A 23,597-nucleotide genomic window follows, 5' to 3' on the forward strand; every position below is an offset into this window, starting at 1 on the left:
CTGCACCATACTTCTCACAACCTCAGATCAGCAGGATCCATAAACTTGGCCACTCCCAGAGTGCATCTCAAAACCTTTGGAGCCAGGGCTTTCTGTCATGCTGCCTCTACCCTTTGGAATTCCCTACCACGCTCAGTAAAGACAGCCCCATCCCTGAAAAGCCACCTGTTTAGCCTGGCATTTACGGAGTTGTAGAATTCTTCCTCTCTACCAAAATGTACCAATTAACCTAATACTGGTCTGAGCCATGCTTTGAGTCCTACAAGACAAAAAGATACAAACACGCAAAACAAGAAAATTGAAACCGCAATAATGAAATATAGTTTATTTAGTTTAGTACTCTGTTATGTAATACATTTTAATCATCTTAATGTTTTAAAATACATTTATGCTACGATAGGCATATAAGGTGGGAATTTAGATTGTGAGCTCTGCTGTGGGCCAGTAAGTCACATGACTATGTACCCTGTAAAGTGCTGTGGATAATGTCAGATCTATATAATGACATCATTATAAAGACGTTATTAATTGTTGAGAGGCCAGCGCTATGCAGGTCTGATTATTCTGTCATTCTGCCTTTTTAGCTTCCACACAGATTTGACAACAGGAATAAAGTTGTTTTTTCTGCACCTTTGCTCCTCTGAGGTTATTTATCGGAGACACACAACTATAAAAGGTCTTAAAGCAAACCTGAAGCGAAAATAAAATTATGAGGTAATGAGCCATATGCCATTCACTTTTTAACCTTCTCTCCTAGGTGATATTTTCACAACTTAAAGAGAATCTGTATTGTTAAAATCGCACAAAAGTAAACATCCCAGTGCGTTAGGGGACATCTCCTATTACCCTTTGTCACAATTTCGCCGCTCCTCGCCGCATTAAAAGTGGTTAAAAACAGTTTTAAAAAGTATGTTTATAAACAAACAAAATGGCCACCAAAACAGGAAGTAGGTTGATGTACAGCATGTCCACACATAGAAAATACATCCATACACAAGCAGGCTGTATACACCCTTCCTTTTTAATCTCAAGAGATCATTTGTGTGCTTCTTTTCCTCTGCAGCTATCTTCCACTGAAGTGTCAGGCTGTTTCTTCCTGCAGAGTGCAGACAGCTCTGCCTGTATGTAATTCTTCAGTATGTGAAAGCCCAGCCAGCTCAGAGGACGATTTATCCAGCTTGTAAAAGATAATAGAGCAGAGAGAAGCTGCACTAATCTAAATAATACACAGGCAGTGTGCAGAGAGGGGCCTGGAGGAGGGAGATGCATCACAGAACCACAACACTGAAGAACTTGGCAGCCTTCCAGACACAGCCTGACAAGTCTGACAAGAGAGACATAAGTTGATTTATTACAGAGATGGTGATAGTAGAACGTGCTGCAGTAAGCCAGAACACATTAGACTAGCTTTTGGAACTTGTAGGATGATAAAAAACAGGATGCAATTTTTGTTACGGAGTCTCTTTAAAGAGAATCTGTACTGTCAAATTCTTACAATACCATTCTATTCATTATGTTCTCCTGGGCCCCTCTGTGCTGTTTCTGCCACTCCCTGCTGCAATCCTGGCTTGTAATTCCCAGTTTTAGGCAGTGTTTACAAACAAAAGACATAGCAAGTGATACGCTGAGAGTAGATCAGTGTGTGAGTCATACAGAGTGTGCAGGGGGCCTGGAGAGGGTGTGTAAAGCTTATATCCAATCACAAGCAGCACAGCACATTGCAGCTTGACTGCCTGAGCCCGACAGACCCGACAGAGGAGAGAAGATTAGATTATATAACAGAGATAACACAGCCACTGTGCAACTAGGAAAGGCTGCAGTAAGACAGAGCACATTAGAACAGCTATAGGAACTTATAGGATAGAAGAAATAAGGCTCAACATTTTGTTACAGAGTCTCTTTAAAATAAAATGCCTTTCAAACCGCCAGCAAGCAAACAAATTCTCAAAATCATTGTTGCAGTCATTTTTCACCTACTTTGTGGTTCTTTTTCCATTGCAAAGTGATAAAAAGTTATTTTAAATTGAAGATAAAAAATGATCTCTCAGGAGAAAAAGTGAATTGCATATGGGCCAATGAATTGTACATGTAGTAGAGCTACGAAATAGAACATTAGAAGCAAAGAGTTAAGAAACATCCGTTGTTGTTTATGCAAAAGAGCTTCTCTGAGGTTTTCAACCCATTCAGGGTCGAATTCAATCCTGTTTTCTGAAGCACTTAAATAGCCAAGAAACAGCGAGTGACAGCGTGAGATAAGGTTTTACTGCAGGAAAGGTCGAAGGGTCATTATTTCTGCTTTGTCTTTTAAGCTATAAAACAGAGTGTGGTTTGTAAACTACAAATATGACAGTATGATGCAATATTATAAAAAAAAGTTATAAAACTGAAAATAAAAATATGAGACTCTTTTCTTTGCTACTAATGTTCTATTTATCATGAGTACTTTACATACACTCATTATATTATTAGGTTTTTTTCTGCTTATAACAAGTCTGGTATCTCTCGCATACACCCCACACTTCCGGCCCAAAATGGGAATAAGAACATTCTCAGCATTTCTCTACCACATGATATTCTATTTGTAATAAGTTGCATATAAACACACAAATACTGCTCTGGACTCGATCCTTCTAGTGATAGTTTGGGGCCAGAGTTCTGTTACAGGTGCATTGCTAGCCTACAGACTAGCAACACATCCTGTTGCTATGGACAGGGAGGAGGGCCGACAGTGAGGTGCTCAATGGAGAAGCACAGAGTGGGTGGGGTTAGTGAAGAACAATAGGCTCAGCTTAGGCTTAGCCCAGATGATCTCTCATTGGAGGGTGGGTGGGGTTTGGGGCCACCATACACCTCCGAGAGCCATCTGGTGTTTGTACAAGGCTAAAGGCCATAATGAGCTGCTACAAATAAGGTCACATTCTGATGTGGCAGTACTTGTATTCAGTGCTCCTAGTGATCACCACATTATATGTTCTCTATGCTGTTATTACACTCTCTGTGCATTAATATAGTGTGATGTCATCACAATGCTGCAAAGACCCAAACAGCAACAACCTATCAGATTCCTGTCCTGTATGTGAGTCATGCTGCAGCGCAGGAGAGGCATCACCACACTGGATAAAGTGCTAATATTCATACATAAGTGCTGTTATATGGAATACAGTAGGTTATAAAGGTGAACTCTTAGCCAGGAAGAGGACGGTTCTCATTATAATATCTTCCCCATTCAAATAATTCATCATCTTTTCCTGACGTCCTCGAGACTATGTCTGAAAGCACAGTAAAAAAGACCGTAAAATAATGGGAGAAATGAATGGTTACAGGTCCTAAATCTTCTTTATACCCCCTCCTCTACTGTATTTTTTGCCCCTCCTATCTTTTCTTTCCTTTCCTGCACCTCCTCCTTCTCTGTACACCCTGTCGCTCCTTCTCCTCTATCTATTTCCTCCTCCTCCTCCATTAGCCCCTGTAATGCCAGGTTTTGCTGCCTGACACGTATTGCTGCCACGTCATCACTTAATTACTTGCCTAACTTTGTGAATGCTTACAGGCATCTCGCTGATGCCAGTGATCATTCGCTACAAGCACTTTGGTCGGCTTTGAGAACACATGTTCCCATTCACCGATCAGTGCTTGGCAGGACATCGGTGGCAGCAGCGTGAGACGCAGCGAAAATGTGGAAGTGGAAGTGTGTGTGTGTGTGTGTGTGTATATATATATATATATATATATATATATATATATATATATATATATATATATATATATATATATATATATATATACATATACATACACAGTATTGCAGCCTCCTGGCCCTAAAGTGCAGCCAATACCTCCTCCAGGTCCCCAAGTGCTGCAATTATTCGCTCCCTTTTATGCAGCCCAGTATTTCCCCCCTGCCCCTTTCCCAGTTAATTGTTGTGGCCGGGACTTTCAGACCTGTGTGTTCTTGTCATTTCCTTTCCAGGGTAAATTGCTGCAAATGGGAATGTCACACTATTAGTACACACATTACTCAGTGTGCTCAGTGGTTCATGTGACTCATGTATAAGTCGACCTCTATACTTTTATGAAGTGAATCAGACCTACATTTCTAGACTTATAGTCAAGTATATTTAATTTGTGATATCATGGGAATCTAATGGTTTTTTTCTAATGATACTGTATATAAATATATTTCTATAGCAGCATTTCCATGGAGGATATTAAAGGAGATCTGTGTTAAGGGAAATTCACTTCAGATGATATACTCACCTATGTAGAGGAAAGACTCTGGATACCATAGAGACTTCCAGGTCCTCAGTCATGTCACTCTTGCACTATCTCTTGTTGAGTCGTTCCTCTGCACTGCATCCCTGAGTACTTCCAAAGACGAGCGCGTCCATATTACACATGCACAATACGGATGCGCTTGCCTTTGGAACGATCCTTCGACACATGTAGTTCCGAAAGGTCACCAAAGGAGCACCAAAGACTAGGGATGATCAATGAGATGCAAATGTTTCCGAGTTCACGCAGGATTATGTAAATGTAAGTATGCAAATGTGTGCAGTTTGAAAATAGTGGGACGTGATTGGTCCATTGTTAACCACGTATGTGGTTACAGAGGGTATATCTACATCCTGCAGGACTTCCTGCCCAGGGACGTAGATATTCATCTGTTGTGACTGATGGCCGCCGCTCGGTCCCGCATGGGTACTTGTCGCCGCCCGCTAGAGGGGAGATGAGTGAGTGGGAACGCAGTTAATCTAAGTCCCCGATTCAATGATTGCCATCATCAATGAGATGCCTGCGTCATTGTAACTTCCAAAGTAACACGTCCACGCATTACTTCCTGTTCGCGGCCTGATAGTACGCCAATTTGCAAGAATGCGGAAGGACATCTTGTGGCCAAATAGTAATGAAGTGGTAGTAGTGAAGTGGTTAAATGGGTTCTGTGGATATTTTTAAAAACAAAAACTGACACTTACCTTCTACCGGCCCCCTGCAGCTGTCATGTCCCGCACTGTCCTCAACGATCCTCCGTTTCCCACCGCCGGTCACGGTCCAATTATTCGTCTAACTAGACCAGGCATGGGCAAACTTGGCCCTCCAGCTGTTAAGGAACTACAAATCCCACAATGCATTTGCCTTTATGAGTCATGACTGTGGCTGTCAGACTCCTGCAATGCATTGTGGGACTTGTAGTTCCTCAACAGCTGGAGGGCCAAGTTTGCCCATGCCTGAACTAGACGAATGCAACTGCGCACATCCTAGCTACCGTTTGCGTCTCCAGGAGCTTACCGCGCAGGCGTAGTACGAAGTTTTCCAGTACTGCGCCTGAGCAGTAAGCTCCCAGAGACGCAGGCACAGTTGCATTCGTCTAGTTAGACGAATAATTGGACCCTGACCGGCGTCGGGGAACGGAGGATCGTAGAGGACGGTGCGGGACAGGACAGCTGCAGGGGGGCCGATAGAAGCCCCAGGTAAGTGTCAGTTTTTAAAAATATCCACAGAAACCCTTTCAGCTGCACACATTTGCATACTAAAATTTATATAATCCCGCATGAACTTGGAAATATTTGCATCTCATTGATCATCCCTACCGAAGACCCTAGAATATCAAACAACTTCAACCGGGGATGATCTAGGAATGGCTGGATGGACTGTGAGGACAGGGACAGCTCTAAGGTCTTCAGAACCTCCCCTCTATGTATCAAACCTGAAGTTATTTTTCACCTCAGATTTGCTGTAACACTTGGCGCACTCAGCCACTTACCATCTCACTCAGACTTCAGGAAGCTGTACACCCCAGGAAATCTTGATTTTACATTTGCTTTCTGTGACACTTCTTCACATTTGTTTTCCCTGGTTTGCTTTTGAGCCTGGAAGAGAAAGAGAGAGATTAGATAGATCACACTTAAAGAGGAACTCCGACCAAGAATTGAACTTTATCCCAATCAGTAGCTGATACCCCCTTTTACATGAGAAATCTATTCCTTTTCACAAACAGACCATCAGGGGGCGCCATATGACTGATATTGTGGTGAAACCCCTCCCACAAGAAGCTCTGAGTACCGAGGTACTCCTGGCAGTTTCCTGTCTGTGAACCTTGTTGTATAACTGCCAAAACAGCTAGCAGCAGCTACATCATTCGCCAGCAGTAAAAATGTCACCATGTAATAAATGTCAGAATATAAATCAGGGATTTAAAATATTTTACAATGGGCAAACACTAACTAAATGATTTATACATAATTATTGTAAAAATGAAGCACATTTTTATTACATTATTTTCACTGGAGTTCCTCTTTAAGCACTGATGTACTGCGCATGAGCAAGTACAGTCCACACAATAGTACTTGCTCATGCTCCGTGCTTGTTCTAGACTTTTTGCCGCCTGAGGCAAACTTGTGAGGATGTGCCCCCCCCCACCCCCCTCCTCAGTATGGGTTGTCCCCAGTGCCTGCCCTCTCCCCCCTCCCTCCCTGCTTCCTCTATGCTCCTCCCCCACCCCTCTCCTCCGTGGAAGAAGACTTCTGATGTGCAGATCAGCCTGTCACAGCACCGCAACCCAGTACTTACTACCTGTATATCATGCTGAAGGGAACCACTATTCTGTTTCCCTGCACAGCAGCCGGGTTGCGCTGCTGTGACAGGCTGATCTGCACATCAGAAGTCTTCCACAGAGGAGAGGAGCGGGGGAGGAACATAGAGGAAGTGGCTGCCGCCGCCAGCTCGTAAGGTAACAGGGCGGCAGCCGCGAAGAGGGAGGGGGGGGGGGTGGTCAGGATGCCGCCCCAGGGCCCATTGCCACCTGAGGAAGCTGCTTCACTCGGCATCTGGGCCCTGGCCATAGGTAAGATACAGATGTAAATGCCTTCTGTGGCCCTTAAGCCCTACTGTGCATAACTGTACTGCGCTGCAAATGATATGAACCGCACTGTAATGCTAGAGGCTGGTCTGTTTTGAACTGTTTCGCCTGCCAAATGAGTTGGTTGCTATTTGCACTGCCCATGAAATTGGATGGTATCGTACTGTTCATGTGCCGGTCGGTGTTGCATGGCTCATGGGATGGACTGTTTCACACTGCTCCGGTGTTTTTGCACTGTTTAAATGATATGATGGTCCGTTCTTGCTTTGCTCATGTGATGGACTGTTTTGCACTGTTTATTTGCACTGCTCATGGAAATGGACTGTTTTCTCTCCTCATCCTCCAGGATGGCTGCATAACATGAGAGATAGCCTAACTCCTCCCCCAAAGGAAACACACCCGATACAAACTTTTGCATAAGAAGCCCCTGCCTACCCACACACCTCAGTTTTGCTGTGTTTCCCACCCTGGAAACATCCGGATACGAACGTCCATAAACTCCTCTCTCCCTGGATTCCTGGATGCCTGCGTGTGAGCTAGCGTTGCTTGCGCTGGCGACAAGCGGAGGCATGCTGTCGGTCGCATGCGCCAGCACCTTCTTTTGCGATTGAGGGGGCTGGTCAGGATCCGTGGGAGCGGTGTTTTTCCGCTCGTTTCGGGGAGGTAGTGGCAGAGGAGTAGTCTGCGTTTCAGGCAGGCGAACCCGGAAGTAGGAAACAAAGTACTTCCGGGTCGGGTCACCGGGGCCATGTAACTTCCGCTTTTTAAGTGGGAAGGCGGCGGCGGCTCAGCGCCATTCGAGTCCAGCCACAGGACTGTACGGGGGAGTATGGAGCAGGCAGAAGGCTCCTCCGTGGAAGGCCGCAAAACCTCCAGTGACACAGCAGAGAAGGTAGGCTGTTTGTCGGCGGTGGTCTCGCAGTCAGTAGAGAGTGGGCACTGGTGTAATGTTAGCCTGAAGGAGGCTGTGTGTTATTACACCAGGTGTTACCTACTGACACGCGTCTATGGATCCAGCCATGGCTTCCTAGTGGTTTCTAGTGGCTGGAGACAGAAAGAAAAATATTGGTGTATGCAATTGGCATAGGCTGGCTGGAGTCTAAAAAGGTATTTGTTTGTTTTTGTTTTTTCATCTTCTAGGCTTTGCCTGTGCAGCCAGCTACAAAACATAGAGAAAAGTCCAGGAGATGCTCTAAGTGTGATGCAAAACTTTCAGCCTCCTGGTCGAAATCAGTATGCCAAAATTGTATTACAAAAGATAAGCCTGATCCATCGATAGTGATGTTAAATTTCATGGAATCAATGCAGAAAGAATTTACTTCAACTTTTCAGGCCTTGCGCTCTGTAATGATGACAAACCCAGTTCCACCTCAACTGCCATCTATGTCGGCATCAGTAGAGTTTTCTGTACCCGCTTCGAGTCAGGAGTCTCGGCCGCAGGGCAGGCCTGTCGGGGTTCAGGGTTATGCTATCTCTACTTCAGCGGAAGACTCTGTTGAAGAGATTGAATCCAAAGCAGATTCGGGATCAGATTCCATTGCAAAGGATATGAAGTCAGCAAAGTACTTATTTAGTGCAGAGGAAACGTCAGAGCTTTTGAGAGCAGTCTATGATGCGGAGCAAATTCCTGACCAGGTCGCGATCTCCTCTGCACAGGACGATATTTATATGGGATTACAGGGCATTGAGGGGAAAACTTTCCCTATTCACCCAGCAATTAAAAAGATAGTTACGGACCAGTGGGTTGATCCGGAAAAGAGATTATATATACCAAAATCGTTTAAACGCAGATTTCCTTTCAAGGAGGAGGACATAGCATTATGGGCAAAGTGTCCCAGGTTGGACGCGGCGCTGTCACAATATTCAAAGGATACGGATTTATCCTTTGAGGATACGGGTGCCCTAAAAGACCCCATGGACCGTAAGGCTGAGACTATGCTCAAAAGGGCCTGGGAGGCCATTGCTTTTGCGTTCAAGCCGGCAATGGCATCCATTTGCATTGCAAGAAATTTGATTAAGTGGTTGTCAGGATTGAGAGACCATTTAATAGCAGGTACGCCACAGGCGGAGATCCTGGAGTCCTTCCCAGTTTTAGCCCGCTCTGTCGCTTTCCTAGCGGATGCGGCAACGGAATTCTTAAGATCTACTGCCAGAGTTTCTGCCCTCATAAATACAGCCAGAAGAGCAGTATGGCTAAACACTTGGGAGGGGGATGTAAGCTCAAAACAAAAGCTTTGTGCCATGAGATTTGAGGGAGACCTTTTATTCGGCAAGGATCTAGACAGTATTTTGGAGAGATCCTCGGGGAAGGGTAAAAAATTCCCTAATAAAAAGGTCAAGTCACTTCGACGAAGATCCTTTCGGGGGAAAAGACCTTTCTTTAACAAAAATCAAAGACCACAACCCCAAAAGAAGAGATGGGTCTATACAGGTGAAAAGGGTTAAACCTCTTTCATGTTCAATAAGCCCCCTCTCTCTGGGGCAAGACAAGAAAAATGACGAGATACAGGTGGGGGGAAGGTTACTTCACTTTGTCAATCAGTGGAGTCTCATTACCCAGAACCTGTTCATATTAGATCTTCTAAGAACAGGTTACAAGATAATATTTGCCTCCCCCCCTCCAAAAAACTTTGTTCTTACAGGACCCCCAAAAGATCCAGAGAAAGCCATGGCTCTGAAAGAATCAGTTCTCGCCTTATTAAAGCAAAATGTGATTTGCAATGTGCCAGAGGAGCAGTTGTACCAGGGTTACTACTCCAGGGTATTTCTAATCAAAAAACCCTCGGGGAAATATCGCATGATTTTAAATTTAAAGAAACTAAACCCGTTCATTCAAGTGAAGAAATTCAGAATGGAGAGTATATTTACCATTCAATCCTTGATTCCGAAGGACACGTTTATGGTAACTCTCGACCTAAGAGATGCTTACCTTCATGTGCCCATCAATCCAGCTCATCAGGGTTATTTGAGATTTGCAGTAACCCTGGGAGACAAAATATACCATTTTCAATATCGGGCACTCCCTTTTGGGATAGCAACTGCACCGCGAATTTTTACAAAAATCATAGCAGAGGTGATGGCACAGTTACACCGTCTGCAGATCCGAATCATTCCATACCTGGACGACCTGTTGATCCTGGCAGACTCAAGGGAAAAATTGTTGGCCGATTTACATCTAACGTGTCAGGTATTGTCAAACCTGGGATGGCTACTAAATGTAGAAAAGTCAATGCTGAATCCCAGTCAGACAGTGCTGTATCTGGGATTTTGGGTAGATTCGGTTCAGGAAATGACTTTTCTGCCAACAGAAAAACAGGAAAAGTTAAGGCAGAGGGCATATTCTTTCAGAATAAAAAACAGGGTATCGTTAAGAGAAGCGGCCTCCTTGTTGGGCCTTATGACCTCAACCATCCCGGGAGTAGTATGGGCGCAAGCACATATGAGAACATTACAGGAATGGTTCCTTCAACATTGGAAGCAGGGGACAGTGCATCTCGACAAAAGGTTCACCTTATCGCAGGTAGTCAAGGACTCCCTGTTGTGGTGGGAGGATCAAAACAATCTGAATCAGGGCAGGATGTGGCACCCTCCTTCTACCATCAGAATATTCACAGATGCCAGTCTGTGGGGATGGGGAGCGCACTCAGATCTATGGCACGCTCAAGGAGTCTGGGATCAGGGCATGTGCAGGGAATCATCGAATTTCAGGGAGCTCATGGCGGTAAAGCTGGCCTTATCCCAATTAGCTCCCCACATAAAAGGGGCACATGTTGTAATTCTCTCAGACAACATGGTGACTGTCTCTTACATTCGAAAACAAGGAGGAACCAGGGTAAAGAGTCTCAGAGATCTGGCCTTGGATATTGCAGCAGGGGCAGAGCGCAATCTAAAATCACTGACTTCAGTGCATATAAGGGGCTCTCTAAATTTTTTGGCAGACCAATTGAGCCGACCCAAATTGCTGGAAACAGAATGGGCATTAAACTCGGAGGTATTCCAGCAAATAGCACAGATGTGGGGCAGCCCGAGTGTGGACCTCTTCGCGTCCCCCAACAATGCAAAGACAGAGGTTTTCTTTTCCCTGGATCCAGCGTGCCCCATAGAAAGGCTGGATGCTCTAGCCTTACCGTGGACCAAGACTCTCCTTTATGCTTTTCCCCCGTTTTCACTGATTTCTCGTTCAATTTGGAAAATAAAAAAAGAGAGGGCCAGGGTCATATTCATAGCGCCCTTCTGGCCGCGAAGGATATGGTTCCCAGATTTGTGTATCCTGGCATCACAAGGCCCTTGGTTTCTACCTCACAGGAAGGATTTATTAATACAACAGGGGAAATTCCACCAGAGTCCAGAGAAATTTTCCCTGGTGGCCTGGCTCTTGAATGGAGGGCGTTAAAGAAAAGGGGTTTTTCGAACAGAGTGATATCCACGATGGTTTCATGTAGAAAGATTACTACGAGAAAGATTTATTGTAAATTCTGGAAAGTTTATTGTTCCTGGAAAATGAGAAAGAATTTTGTAGGGAACGATATTGCTACAATTCTGGAATTCTTACAGGATGGAGTAGAATTAGGTCTATCACCTAGTACACTAAGGGTTCAGGTTTCGGCCCTTTCCTTATTTTTGAATATTAAATTAGCCAGGGATTCGGCAATCATTGATTTTTTAAAGGCGGTATCTAGAGCTAGACCGATACCGACAAAAGTTGTTCCCCCCTGGGATCTAAATTTGATCTTAAAGTCTTTAGCAAGAGATCCTTATGAACCCCTAAATAAGGCTTCTCTAAAGGCTCTGACGTTAAAAACTACATTTTTAGTTTCTATCACATCAGCTAGGAGAGTTGGTGACATTCAAAATCTATCAATAAAAGATCCGTATATGCAGATATTTCCAGATAGGATCGTATTCAGAACGGATCCAACATACTTACCTAAGGTTAGTTCAGGCTATCATAGGTCTCAGGAGATTATTATACCGTCCTTTTGTGATCCACCAAAAAATGATAAGGAAGCAGAATGGCACAGTTTAGATGTCAGGAGGGCGGTAATACAATATCTTGACACTACAAGATCTTTTAGGAGATCAAATCATCTGTTTGTTTCTTTTTCAAACACAAGAAAAGGTTTAGGTGTATCCAAAGACACGATTGCCAGATGGCTCAGAGAGGTAATAGCTTCAGCCTATGTGCAGGAAGGACAGAGTGTTCCAAAAGGCATCAGGGCCCATTCGGTTAGGTCAATTTCGACCTCGTGGGCTGAAAGGTCTGGTGCATCACTAGAGCAAATTTGTAAAGCGGCAATATGGAAAGACAAGCACACATTTGTCAAGCATTACAGAGTGGACCTACTATCCAGCCAAGATTTGTCATTTGGTAGAAAGGTTCTTCAGAACATCATCCCTCCCTAAGGTAATTTATTTCTCGCTGGTCTCTCATGTTATGCAGCCATCCTGGAGGATGAGGAGAGAACTCTGGGTAGAACTTACCGGTAGCGGTATTTCTACGAATCCTCCAGGATGGCTACCTTAGTTCCCACCCGATGATGGTCTGTTTTGGCCTGAATCAGGGGAATTAAGGTACCGGTTGTTCGGGAGGGGTATACTCTGTGTTAACTGAGGTGTGTGGGTAGGCAGGGGCTTCTTATGCAAAAGTTTGTATCGGGTGTGTTTCCTTTGGGGGAGGAGTTAGGCTATCTCTCATGTTATGCAGCCATCCTGGAGGATTCGTAGAAATACCGCTACCGGTAAGTTCTACCCAGAGTTTTGCACTGCTCATATGATGGTCTGTCTTGTACTGCTCTTGTGATAGACTCAACTGCACTGCTCATGTATATGAACTCTACTGCACTAGTCAGGTGAATGGACTAATACAGTACGCACTGCTCATGTGAATGAACTATCTCTGCACTGCTCATGTGATGAACTGGTCCACATTGCACTGTCACTGTTTGCAAAGTCAGGTGATGGTTGCTTCCTGATCTGTTTTTCACGCTACCTGCAGCGACATCACAGCTTATGCCCTTGGAGACGGTGAGCCGGCACTTACATCCATGCCTCCAACACCACCCCTCGGAGACGGTGAGCCGGCACTTACATCCATGCCTCGTACCTCCTTCACCAGGTCGCAGCTCCTCAAATGGGAACAAAGCGCAGACCTGCTCCCAGAGAGCAGGCTCCTATATGACTCTGTCTGGAGCCACGCCCAGGAAATCACTGCCCCGGCGCGGGAGCCCAGCAGAAGCCAGCGTAGAAGAGGATGTCGGGCTGGTGCCAGGATGAGGCTAAGGAGGAAAGGTCTGCGGTCAGCCATCCCCGCAGTCCTCCTAGCAAACGTCCGCTCCCTCCCCAACAAGATGGACGAACTACAGCTCCTGAGCAATAAGAGAGAACTTGGCAACAACACACCAGTCTTTTGCTTTACAGAAACGTGGCTCCACGAGGACATTCCTGATAGCGCCCTCCATCTGCCAGGTTTTGGCCTTATCCGAGCAGACCGCGACAGCAACCTCTCTGGAAAAAGGAAAGGGGGCGGGATCTGTTTTTACATCAGCTCCACCTGGTGCGCAAATACCTCCATACTTGCCAAAATATGCTCCCCAGAGCTCGAGCTTCTTCTCGGAAACTGCAGGCCACAATACTCACCCAGGGAGTTCTCTTCATATGTTCTTGCTGGCGTGTATATTTCCCCAGATGCTGAGGTCAAAACTGCCCTGCGCGTTCTCAGCAATACAGTCTCGCAGTGGGAGACGTCCCTTCCGGACTCACTGTTCACTATAATGGGGGACTTCAACAGGGCCAACCTCCACCATGAGCTACCACGCTTCCACCAGCATATAACCTGCCCCACTAGGAACACCAACACCCTCGATCATTGCTACACGATCCTGAAAGACGCATACAAGGCCGTTTCGTGGGAAGCACTAGGCTCATCTGATCACTGTCTCATCCACCTGATTCCGACCTACAAGAGGCGCCTGGAAACAGCGAAACCAGTCCTTAAATCAACAAAAGTATGGTCAAGTGAGACTAAGCTACAACTTCAAGCCTGCTTCGACTGTACAGACTGGGAGGCCGTGAAGGCACCGAACCTGGATGAGTGGGCAGACAACGTATCATCATACATTAGCTTCTGCGAGGACCAGTGTGTATACCAATGAAATCCCTTAAACTTTATCCAAACGACAAACCATGGTTCTCCCAAAAACTACGACACCTGCGGAGTCACAAAGAAGCTGCGCACAGGGCTGGGAACCAAGAGGACTATAGAAGGGCAAAAAACAACCTAAACAGGGAACTGAGAGTTGCCAAAAAGAACTACGCGGATAAGCTGGAACAGAACCTCTCCTCAAATGACTCATGAGCTGTCTGGAAAGGGCTTAAGGCCATCACCAACTATAACCCCCCCCCCCCCCCCCCCCCCCTCAACATGCAACTCCTAGCACTGAGCTTGCCGAGAACCTCAGTGAATTCTACTGCAGATTTGAGAACCAAGCAGCACCTGCAGGTCTTCCGAAGCCACCTGCCACCATCTCTGCTCCGTGTCCAATCTCACCCTCTTTGGCTGTGCCTGTGAACAAGGATGATGTCCTGCGCCACCTATCAAGGCTAAATGCTAGGAAAGCCTCAGGCCCAGATGGAGTGTCACCAGCATGCCTAAAAACATGTGCTCAACAGCTAGCTCCTATTCTCTCCTCCATCTTTACCAGATCCCTCCAGGAAGGTAAAGTCCCAGCATGCCTTAAGAGGTCGACCATCATCCCCGTCCCCAAAAAACAGGGAATCACCGACCTCAACAATTACAGACCTGTGGCTCTCACATCCGTCATTATGAAAGCTTTTGAAAGCATGGTTTTGCCTCTTCTATAAGTCTCCACAGAGCCCCTGCTGGACCCACACCAGTTTGCGTACAGAGCAAACAGGTCCACGGATGACGCCATTAACATCTGCCTGGAGACAGTCAACGAGCACCTGGATAGACCAAACTCATTTGCCAGGATCCTCCTCCTTGACTTTGGCTCAGCGTTTAACACTATCAGCCCTCAAATACTTCAGGAGAACCTTGCTGAGCTCAAAGTCCACCCCACCCTGCGCCTGTGGATAACTGACTTCCTCACAAACAGATCACAGGTCGTCAAGCTAGGTACTATCCTCTCCCAACCAAGGACCACCAACACAGGGGCCCCACAAGGCTGCGTCCTGTCACCAGTCCTGTTCTCCCTGTACACAAACAACTGCAGATCCACTGAAAACTCTGTCAAAGTTATCAAATTTGCAGATGATACCACCATTGTGGGCCTCATCACCAATAATGATGAGCAGGCATACCGTTATCAGGTTGACAGAAGCTGCAACTGGTGCAAGGAGAACGGGCTGGTTCTCAACACCGCAAAAAACGTTGAGTTGATCATCGACTTTAGGAAGCGTGCACCCACACCACCCCCAATCCACATAGACGGCACGGAAGTCGTACGGGTCCCCTGCGCTCGTCTCCTGGGCAAAACCATCTCCAACGATCTGAGGTGGAAGGCCAACAACACCTGCACCCAGAGGAAAGCCCAGCAGAGATTATTCTTCCTCCGCCAACTGAGGAAGTTCGGCATGGACCAGAAACTGCTGACGAGCTTCTACTCAGCCACCATCGAATCCGTCATCTGTTCCTCTATCCTTGTCTGGTACGCTGGCTTCTCTGCCAGCGACAGACACAAGTTACAGAGAGTCATCAGATCAGCGGAAAGGATCATCGGGAAACCACTTCCCCCACTGGACCTACTCTTCAACACCAGACTACGCTCCAGAGCCTTGCAGATCGCAAATGATCCTTCGCACCCAGGCTCCCGCATTTTCTGTCGTCTCCGTTCAGGCCAGAGGTATCGGGCCATCTACACCAGGACCTCAAGGCACAGGAACAGCTTCTTCCCCTCAGCTGTCAAATCACTGAACTCACTCCCATCCCCCACCACCAAAAGAAGAGCGGCCCCTCCTTGCTTCACTAGCTAGAGTAGTCTTCTAAGCGTGCCTGCACTGCAGAACTCTCTTTTTGGAAATGGCTGCTTATGTATTTACTGTACCGTATTGTATTTGTTTTGATGTATTGCTATCTCTGGTGTGTGTCATTTTACTGCCCTGCTTATGCCAAGCCCAATTCCGGGCACGACCCAGTCGTGCTTGGCGGAAAATAAAATTCTGATTCTGATCATGGGACACCTGGCACTGCAAACAGGCGTGTGGTCGGTCACAAAAACAAAGCCCTTGCGCAGGAATGGCCCTTAAAGCAGAACTGAAAACTGTATAAAAGATGAGAGTTTCACTTACCTGAGGCTTCTGCCAGACCTTGCAGCCAACAGGAAGTTTAAACAGGAAGTAGTGCAAAGCCCTTAGAGAGCGGAACCTCCGGCGGTGAATGGAGCTTTGTGTCCTGCCTGCCGCCGCTGCCAGTGATAGATGCAGGAGGGGAGCGCTGAGAGGAGAGCTCGAGGTGGGGAGGGGGGGGGACTGTTCACCCTCCCCGCCGACGTGCAATACTCTCCCCTCATTCTGCGACCTCTCCTGCCCCCCAAAACGGCCCTGATTAGGGTGAGTGCTCAAATTCTTGCAGGGGGACCCGGTGACTTCTAGTGACACTCCTGATATGATGGCTCTGTGATGCAAATAATTTGGGCTTGCTTACAAATTGTATGCAGCCTGAAATCGGGACAGTCCAATGTACTTCCTGCTAATTTTGATTTGTCCAATTCCAAACTATTAGCTGTAACTAAAAGGAATCCGAAGGGAAAATATGATATGATATGATATAATGAATTGTATGTGCAGTACAGCTAAGAAATAATAGAATTACAATTGTGAAAGAATTAGTATCAAAGAAAATAGTCTCATAGGACCACTATCGCAAGAATATGTAAAATATAAAATACATGTAAACATATGTATTTTAAACATGTAAAAATGTATGAAGTACACTTGCTGAAAAGGATTAATACAAAGACTAGGCATAAGCCCGCCCCTTTAAAATGGGCGCTAGGGCTCATCCGCAACCCCTCTCACCACCACAATTGCCCAATGCCGCAAGCCGCGCTCCCCGCCTCGAGCGCGCATGTCCGCGCTCTCTGCTGTGCACGGCCACTCTCCCTGCCGCATGCACACGGCCGCGCTCCCCTCCACCCGTCCTCCTGCTCTCCAACATCCGCTCGCATGCCACACATGCGCAGTAGCCCAAACGCACGGACACAGGGACAGGAGAGGACACAGGGACACAGAGGATGCTGGCTAGCCTTCCTGCACGCTTCACACTTTTGTGGCAGTTGGATGAAACAACCGCCATTCGCTAAGTGCTTTTGAAAATAAAGAAAACAAATAAATAATAATTAAAACAAATAATAAAAACAAAAATAATAATAAAAAAAATAAAGAGAATTCCCCATGAGTAGATGGGCCACTCTAAAACCTGTCGGTTCTGCCAGATTTCTACTAACTACTATAAGTGACAACAACATAGGAGAAAAGTAATTTATGGCTCATTTTACTCTGGAAGAAATGTACTTCTTATTTGAATGTGTTTACTTGTATTTTAAGTTTTACGATTTTCACGATAGTGGTCCTTTAAGAAACTTCAGTTGTTATCTTTGCAAAAGAGCTGCTCTGAGAGACAATCCTATTTTCTGAGGTACTTACAGATCAAAGAAACGGTGAAACACAGCTTCAGATAAAGTTTTACTGCAGAGAAGTTCAAAAGGTAATTAGCTCTGCTCTGGTTCATAGTTTAAAATACAGTGTGTGATTTGTAATTGCAAATATAACAATATGATGCAATGTTATTAAAAAAAATACATAAATACATAACTGAAAAAAGAAAATATGAGACTCTTCTCTTGGCTATTAATGTTCTATTCATTATCCGTACTACACGTACAATTCATTATATCATATGTTTTTTTCGCTTCAGTGTCACTTTAAATGTAATGAAGTCTAATCACAGTTACTGGTTGACAACTGCATTGCCCGTCTCAGGCCCTGTTCACAGTGGTCAGTTGTGTTGCAGAAAAATTCTGCAAGTCAGCTCACTGCCCATACAATGCTATGGGCCTGTTCACAGTAACGGATCCATTATTCTAACTCGTTGCATGCAGTATTGCATTCAAGTCTATGGCCAGTCTCCAGTGCAGTTCAGCCATTTATGCAACGGACCACTGTGAGGCTGCATTTCCACTTGTGCGCCGTGCGGTGCGAATCTCGCATGCGGGTCCATGCAAATTTTCATGCGAATTTGCATGGATGACGATGCATGCGAATTTAACCGTGGCAATGCTGGTGTGCTTTTCTATTGTTTCTATGCTAATTCGCATACCCAAACCTCATGCAAATTTCCTATTAAATACATTGTATGCGATATGCGGTATGCGGTATGCGAATTCTGATGGCTCTGCCATGCAAATTTTTTCTGCACAGAAAAACGCAAAGGAATTCTGACAAGTGGAAACAGTCCCATTCACTTGTATTGCTATGCGAATTTGCATGCGGAAAACGCATGCGAATTCGCAATAGTGGAAATGGGCCCTGAACCTAGCCTCATAGGATGCTGACAGCTGTCCAGGGACTGATCCAGAAAGTTTACTTCTATTTTGAAACTACAACAGAAACACACTGGTGCAACTTTTAGCTCAGTGACAGACAGTGACAGACAGTGACAGTAGATTACGTACCGAGGTCAGTTTTTTCTCTGGGATGCAGCTGATAAATTGAGATATCACCTCGAGAGATTGATATTCAAACTTGAAACACGCGAAGCAGTTAAATGTGACCTGTGGGGATAATGAGGACAGAGTGACCACCAGATAATGACAAGCAAGGATGATTTAATAAGGCTGGAGAATATAAGTGATCACATGACCTTGTAAATTACACTCACGGCAAGAACTGATCCTTACTTGATAGAAAGTTATTATGATCTAGTTTCTTATTGCGCAGCAATGTAGAATGCAGGAGAAACAGATATTAGAGGTCCAGGGCTTGCCCGCACTTCCCTCTAGGTGTCGCATGGTGGTTTGGGGGCCCCAGTGAGTGAGAGAGACCTGGGGCCCCTGGGCTGTCATGTGGACCAGTGTTTGAGAAACAGATATTACTCAGAAGACCCCATGGCTAATCGCTCTCTTGCAGAGGCGTCACTAGAAATCACTGCCCCACCCCTGCAAAACTTTACATGGGGTCCCGCCTCGCTTTCTGCACTGGTAAACTGAGAACCAATGTTATTTAATTGGCTAGTGCACACTTGGATGTGGTTTTCCTCATGCAGATAAAAACAGACAGCAGTGAAGCACTGCACGCATTTTCTCTATCAATTACATTAGCTTCTGTGATAAAACATGCATGTTTTACACATACAGACACACATGGTGTGCAGAAAACGCATACAGAAAACCGACAGACGAGTGTGCTCCCAGCCTCTGATGTAGCAGAACTGGCTCTACAGACTTCTCCAGCATCACTACAGTACAGAGCACTTGGGGAGGGGTAGAGGTGATGGGGGCTGGGTGCTCTTTGCTGGCTTGAACCCTTTAAACCCTGTACTTTCATTTATTTATGTTGTGTCATATTATATAACTGTAGGCTGTATATACGTAGTGTAGATTGAACGTAGGATAGACATAAGAGGACACCTGATTCCATGCAAGGGAATCAAGAAGCTGCAACGCAAAAGACTTACTACAGAATAATTTGCTTGGCTAAAGATGTAACAAACTGTATCTGTATATCTGTTTACTGAATAAACACCTGAAACTTTGAAGACGCCTAAGAAGTTCTATCTCCTGTACTGCTTGCTGTGATGAGAGTCGAGTTCTCACACTTCCTGTGAGTTGCAGCTCTAAAGAGTTGCTGGTGCCGAACAAAGGTGTTGTGTTGTTGCCCATAGCAACCAACGTATAGTTTCTTACACTGTACACAAGAGCCTGCTGCACTCTGAATAGGGACTGTCTACAAATCCTTGTCTGTAAAACTTTGTATGATTCCTTATCAGTAACTGAGCAGATGCAGTCATTAGGGCAATTGTGCAGAGAGCAGAAAGTTTTTTTCTCTCTATGTACTTAGTTGTCAGTGTCTCAGGACAGGGAAAAGAAACTTCTCCCCCCATGGGGCCCTCTGTGGCTTCCGGGCCCCTGTGCGGCTGCTTCCCTTGCAGGGCCTATTGTTACGCCCCTGCTCTCTTGGTTAGTACACACTAAGAATACAAACAAGTTTTACTCCAAACAAATATATACAGGGTACGCCATTTATATGGATACACCTTGATAAAATGGGAATGGTTGGTGATATTAACTTCCTGTTTGTGGCACATTAGTATATGTGAGGAGGGAAACTTTTCAAGATGGGTGGTGACCATGGCGGCCATTTTGAAGTCGGTCATTTTGAATCCAACTTTTGTTTTTTCAATAGGAAGAGGGTCATGTGACACATCAAACGTATTGGGAATTTCACAAGAAAACCAATGGTGTGCTTGGTTTTAACGTAACTTTATTCTTTCATGAGTTATTTACAAGTTTCTGACCACTTATAAAAAGTCTCAATGATTCACATGATAATGAGCATGGAGACAGCAATGAAATAATATACAAAAAAACAATGATCCCTGGGTAATTTAAGATCCACACGCAGGCTGAATAATAGTTAAAAATGTGCAAAAGTAAACAGATCCCTAGTCAAATAATGACAAAACTAAGGGAAGAAAAACCTGTAACCCTAACCCTAGACCCACCCCCCTTTGTGTAAATATACATAATTTAATAAATTGTATATATTACATATATTGTACTGTAACTATACCTAACCCTACTCTCACACAGAACCCTCCCTGTACCTATCCCTAACCCCTAGACCCCCCTGGTGGTGCCTAACCCTAACCACCCCCCTGGTGGTGCCTAACCCTAAAACCCCACGGTGGTGCCTAACCCTAACCACCCCCCTGGTGGTGCCTAACCCTAACACCCTCCTGGTGGTGCCTAACCCTAAGACTCCCCTGGTGGTGCCTAACCCTAAATCTCCACTGGTGGTGCCTAACCTTAACCATCCCCCTGGTGGTGCCTAACCCTAACCATCCCCCTGGTGGTGCCTAACCCTAACCATCCCCCTGGTGGTGCCTAATCCAAAAACCCCACGGTGGTGCCTAACCCTAACCACCCCCCTGGTGGTGCCTAACCCTAACACCCTCCTGGTGGTGCCTAACCCTAAGACTCCCCTGGTGGTGCCTAACCCTAAATCTCCACTGGTGGTGCCTAACCTTAACCATCCCCCTGGTGGTGCCTAACCCTAACCATCCCCCTGGTGGTGCCTAACCCTAACCATCCCCCTGGTGGTGCCTAACCCTAACCATCCCCACCGCACAAACACCCTTACACACATATAAAAAATAATATATTTAATCCTTACAATGCTTTACTATAAATAACATGAATAGAACAATTTATATATTTGTAATAAAATAGCCTTAAAAATGTATATATTTGTAATAAAATAAATAGCCTTAAAATCACGTACACATTAATAATATTATAAATAGAAAAAGGTATATATATATATATATATATATATATATATATATATATATATATATATATATATATATATATATATATATATATATATATATTAGAATAGATAGCCTTACAATCACGAGCGCATTACAAATCTTAAAATAACGGTAATATTAAAAGCAATATATTAGTAAGTTAATAGAACTATAATTGATTCATTTTAAGTGTAAAAAACAAAGTTAATACCAAAAGCGATGTATTTGTAATAGAATAAGGTTGAAAACGATATTTAAGCATTATACGTATGAAGACGAATTTTAAATGATAATATAAGTGTAAACCATAATTTCAGGGCGAAAGCGGAATTTAAAAACGGAAAAATAAGTAAAAGCTCCTATAAACGAAACTTAAAAACGAAAAACTAAGTAAACTACACAGTTAAAACAAACTTGTAAACGATATTTGTAATAAACCTTACTCTGTAAACAAAAACTTTTGATATCACGATCCCTGCAGCTGCTATTTCTCGGGCGCCCAATTTCCCTGTCGGGCGCCCAATAGCCGATATTTTGCATTGCAGTCTATGGCGGCGCCCTTTTTGTCCACTAACCATATGCGCCCTTTTTTACTGCTTCTGCTCTAGTGCCCCAAGTCCACTGTTGCGTGTATCTCACGCGTTTTGCAAATGGCCCAGCTTCATCGGAGAGTAAGCAGTTTTGTTTTTTGGATTTTTTTAACAGGTTTTTCTTCCCTTTATTTTTGTCATTATTTTACTAGGGATATGTTTACGCTTGCACATTTGTAACTATTGTTCAGCCTACTCCTGGATTTTTTTTGTTAGGGGGGGGGGGGGGGGGGGGGAATACATCCCCAATACATTATTTTATGTTGGGCAGTTTATGTTGGACAGTAACACACTGCCACCCTGTGGTTATAGCTGATAATGCATACATATACACATGATAGACTTTTGTTGCTAAATACACATTTTAACATTACTAAATCCAGGACAGCCTGAATTCATTTCACATGGTTCTCACTGCGTGCAAGTGTCCACGGCTGTTAACAAATAACTGTTAATATATTAACTTTTAGCATCCCCACTATTGTCTGATGCAGGGCTGGATTACCGACAATGCAATCCAAGAAGACACTTATGCCTACCTGATACTGGAGGGCACCTCTGGTTACTTAATACTTGGGGTGTAGGTCTGGCTATCAATACTGGGGGCACCTCTGGCTACCAAACACAAAGGGTATCTAATATTACTACTTGGTGTATGTGTGAGTGTTTGTAGGGGCTCAACAGCATTTTTTGTTATGGGCTCAGTGATTCCTAGCTAGCCTCTGTATCTAACCATATAGCTATTCTGTCAAGATCTTTCTGTACTGGATGATGGAAGGAAAGCCTTCTATTCAGAAAGTAACATGAGCTCACACACACTGCAATTAACCCGATAGCACCTTCAAAGAAATTAGCTCGTTTCAGATCAGTGCTCTGCTTTTGACCTCAGTTGGCAGAACTCATGCTGTAAATTTTTAGAATGCTTTGATATTTCTCTACTAGCAGAAAACATAGAAGCTGAAAGCAGAAGTCCTCTGTTATTGTCTCACACTGCCCCCTAGTGACAAGTGGCCATAAATACACATTACAGCAGAACTAATTAGAAGTTAAGAAACTGTAACAAAAAAGAAATAATCAAAAAATGTGCTAATATAAATTGGCCTGGAGCACTTGCAAGCCTCTAAATAAATTGGCTCCTAAAGGGTTAAGGCAGAGGAGAAGCTACTCCATATTACTATGGGGGGGGGTCCGTCAACTTATGATGATCGTAATCAGCTAATTACGATTACGCAAACTTACGCGTACATTTTCGCAATTACGCCTGTACTTCATTACAAATTTGTAATCCAATTGACTGTGTTTAATCATTCGTAATTACGCATAAATTTATGCATAATTTATGCGTAATTACTTGCCGACTTTGGCGGTGAATAGGAAAGCCCCCATTAATATTACTACCAAAATTGCTACATATGTTAAGGAGAATCGCTGCAACAAGGTAAAAAGAATTTTTCAAAAAGATCTTGTGGTCTTTGAGAAAATCGATTTTAAAAATACAAAGAAAAATGATTTTTAAACTGTCATTTTGGTAGCAATAGCATGTATGGGGCTTTGCTATTTACCGCCAAACTCGGCACGAAATTATGCGTAAATTCATGAATAA

General features: G+C 44.5%; 1 protein-coding gene across 1 annotated transcript in view; it reads right to left on the minus strand.

Annotated features, from left to right (window-relative positions):
- Positions 1 to 310: 310 nt before the first annotated feature.
- Positions 311 to 23,597, minus strand: part of RARRES2 (retinoic acid receptor responder 2) — a 60,171-nt gene continuing 36,884 nt past the window's right edge. Inside the window, exons 7-9 of the mRNA XM_068238245.1 lie at positions 18,547 to 18,645; positions 5,762 to 5,867; positions 311 to 3,269 (exon numbers count right to left, since the gene is read on the minus strand). Of these exons, the coding sequence (XP_068094346.1) occupies positions 5,766 to 5,867; positions 18,547 to 18,645 (201 nt within the window). The 3' untranslated portion in view covers positions 311 to 3,269; positions 5,762 to 5,765. The remainder of the gene's footprint in view (positions 3,270 to 5,761; positions 5,868 to 18,546; positions 18,646 to 23,597) is intronic.

This window comes from Hyperolius riggenbachi, chromosome 5 (assembly GCF_040937935.1).
Source record: "Hyperolius riggenbachi isolate aHypRig1 chromosome 5, aHypRig1.pri, whole genome shotgun sequence".
In the NCBI taxonomy this organism is placed as follows: Eukaryota; Metazoa; Chordata; class Amphibia; order Anura; family Hyperoliidae; genus Hyperolius; species Hyperolius riggenbachi.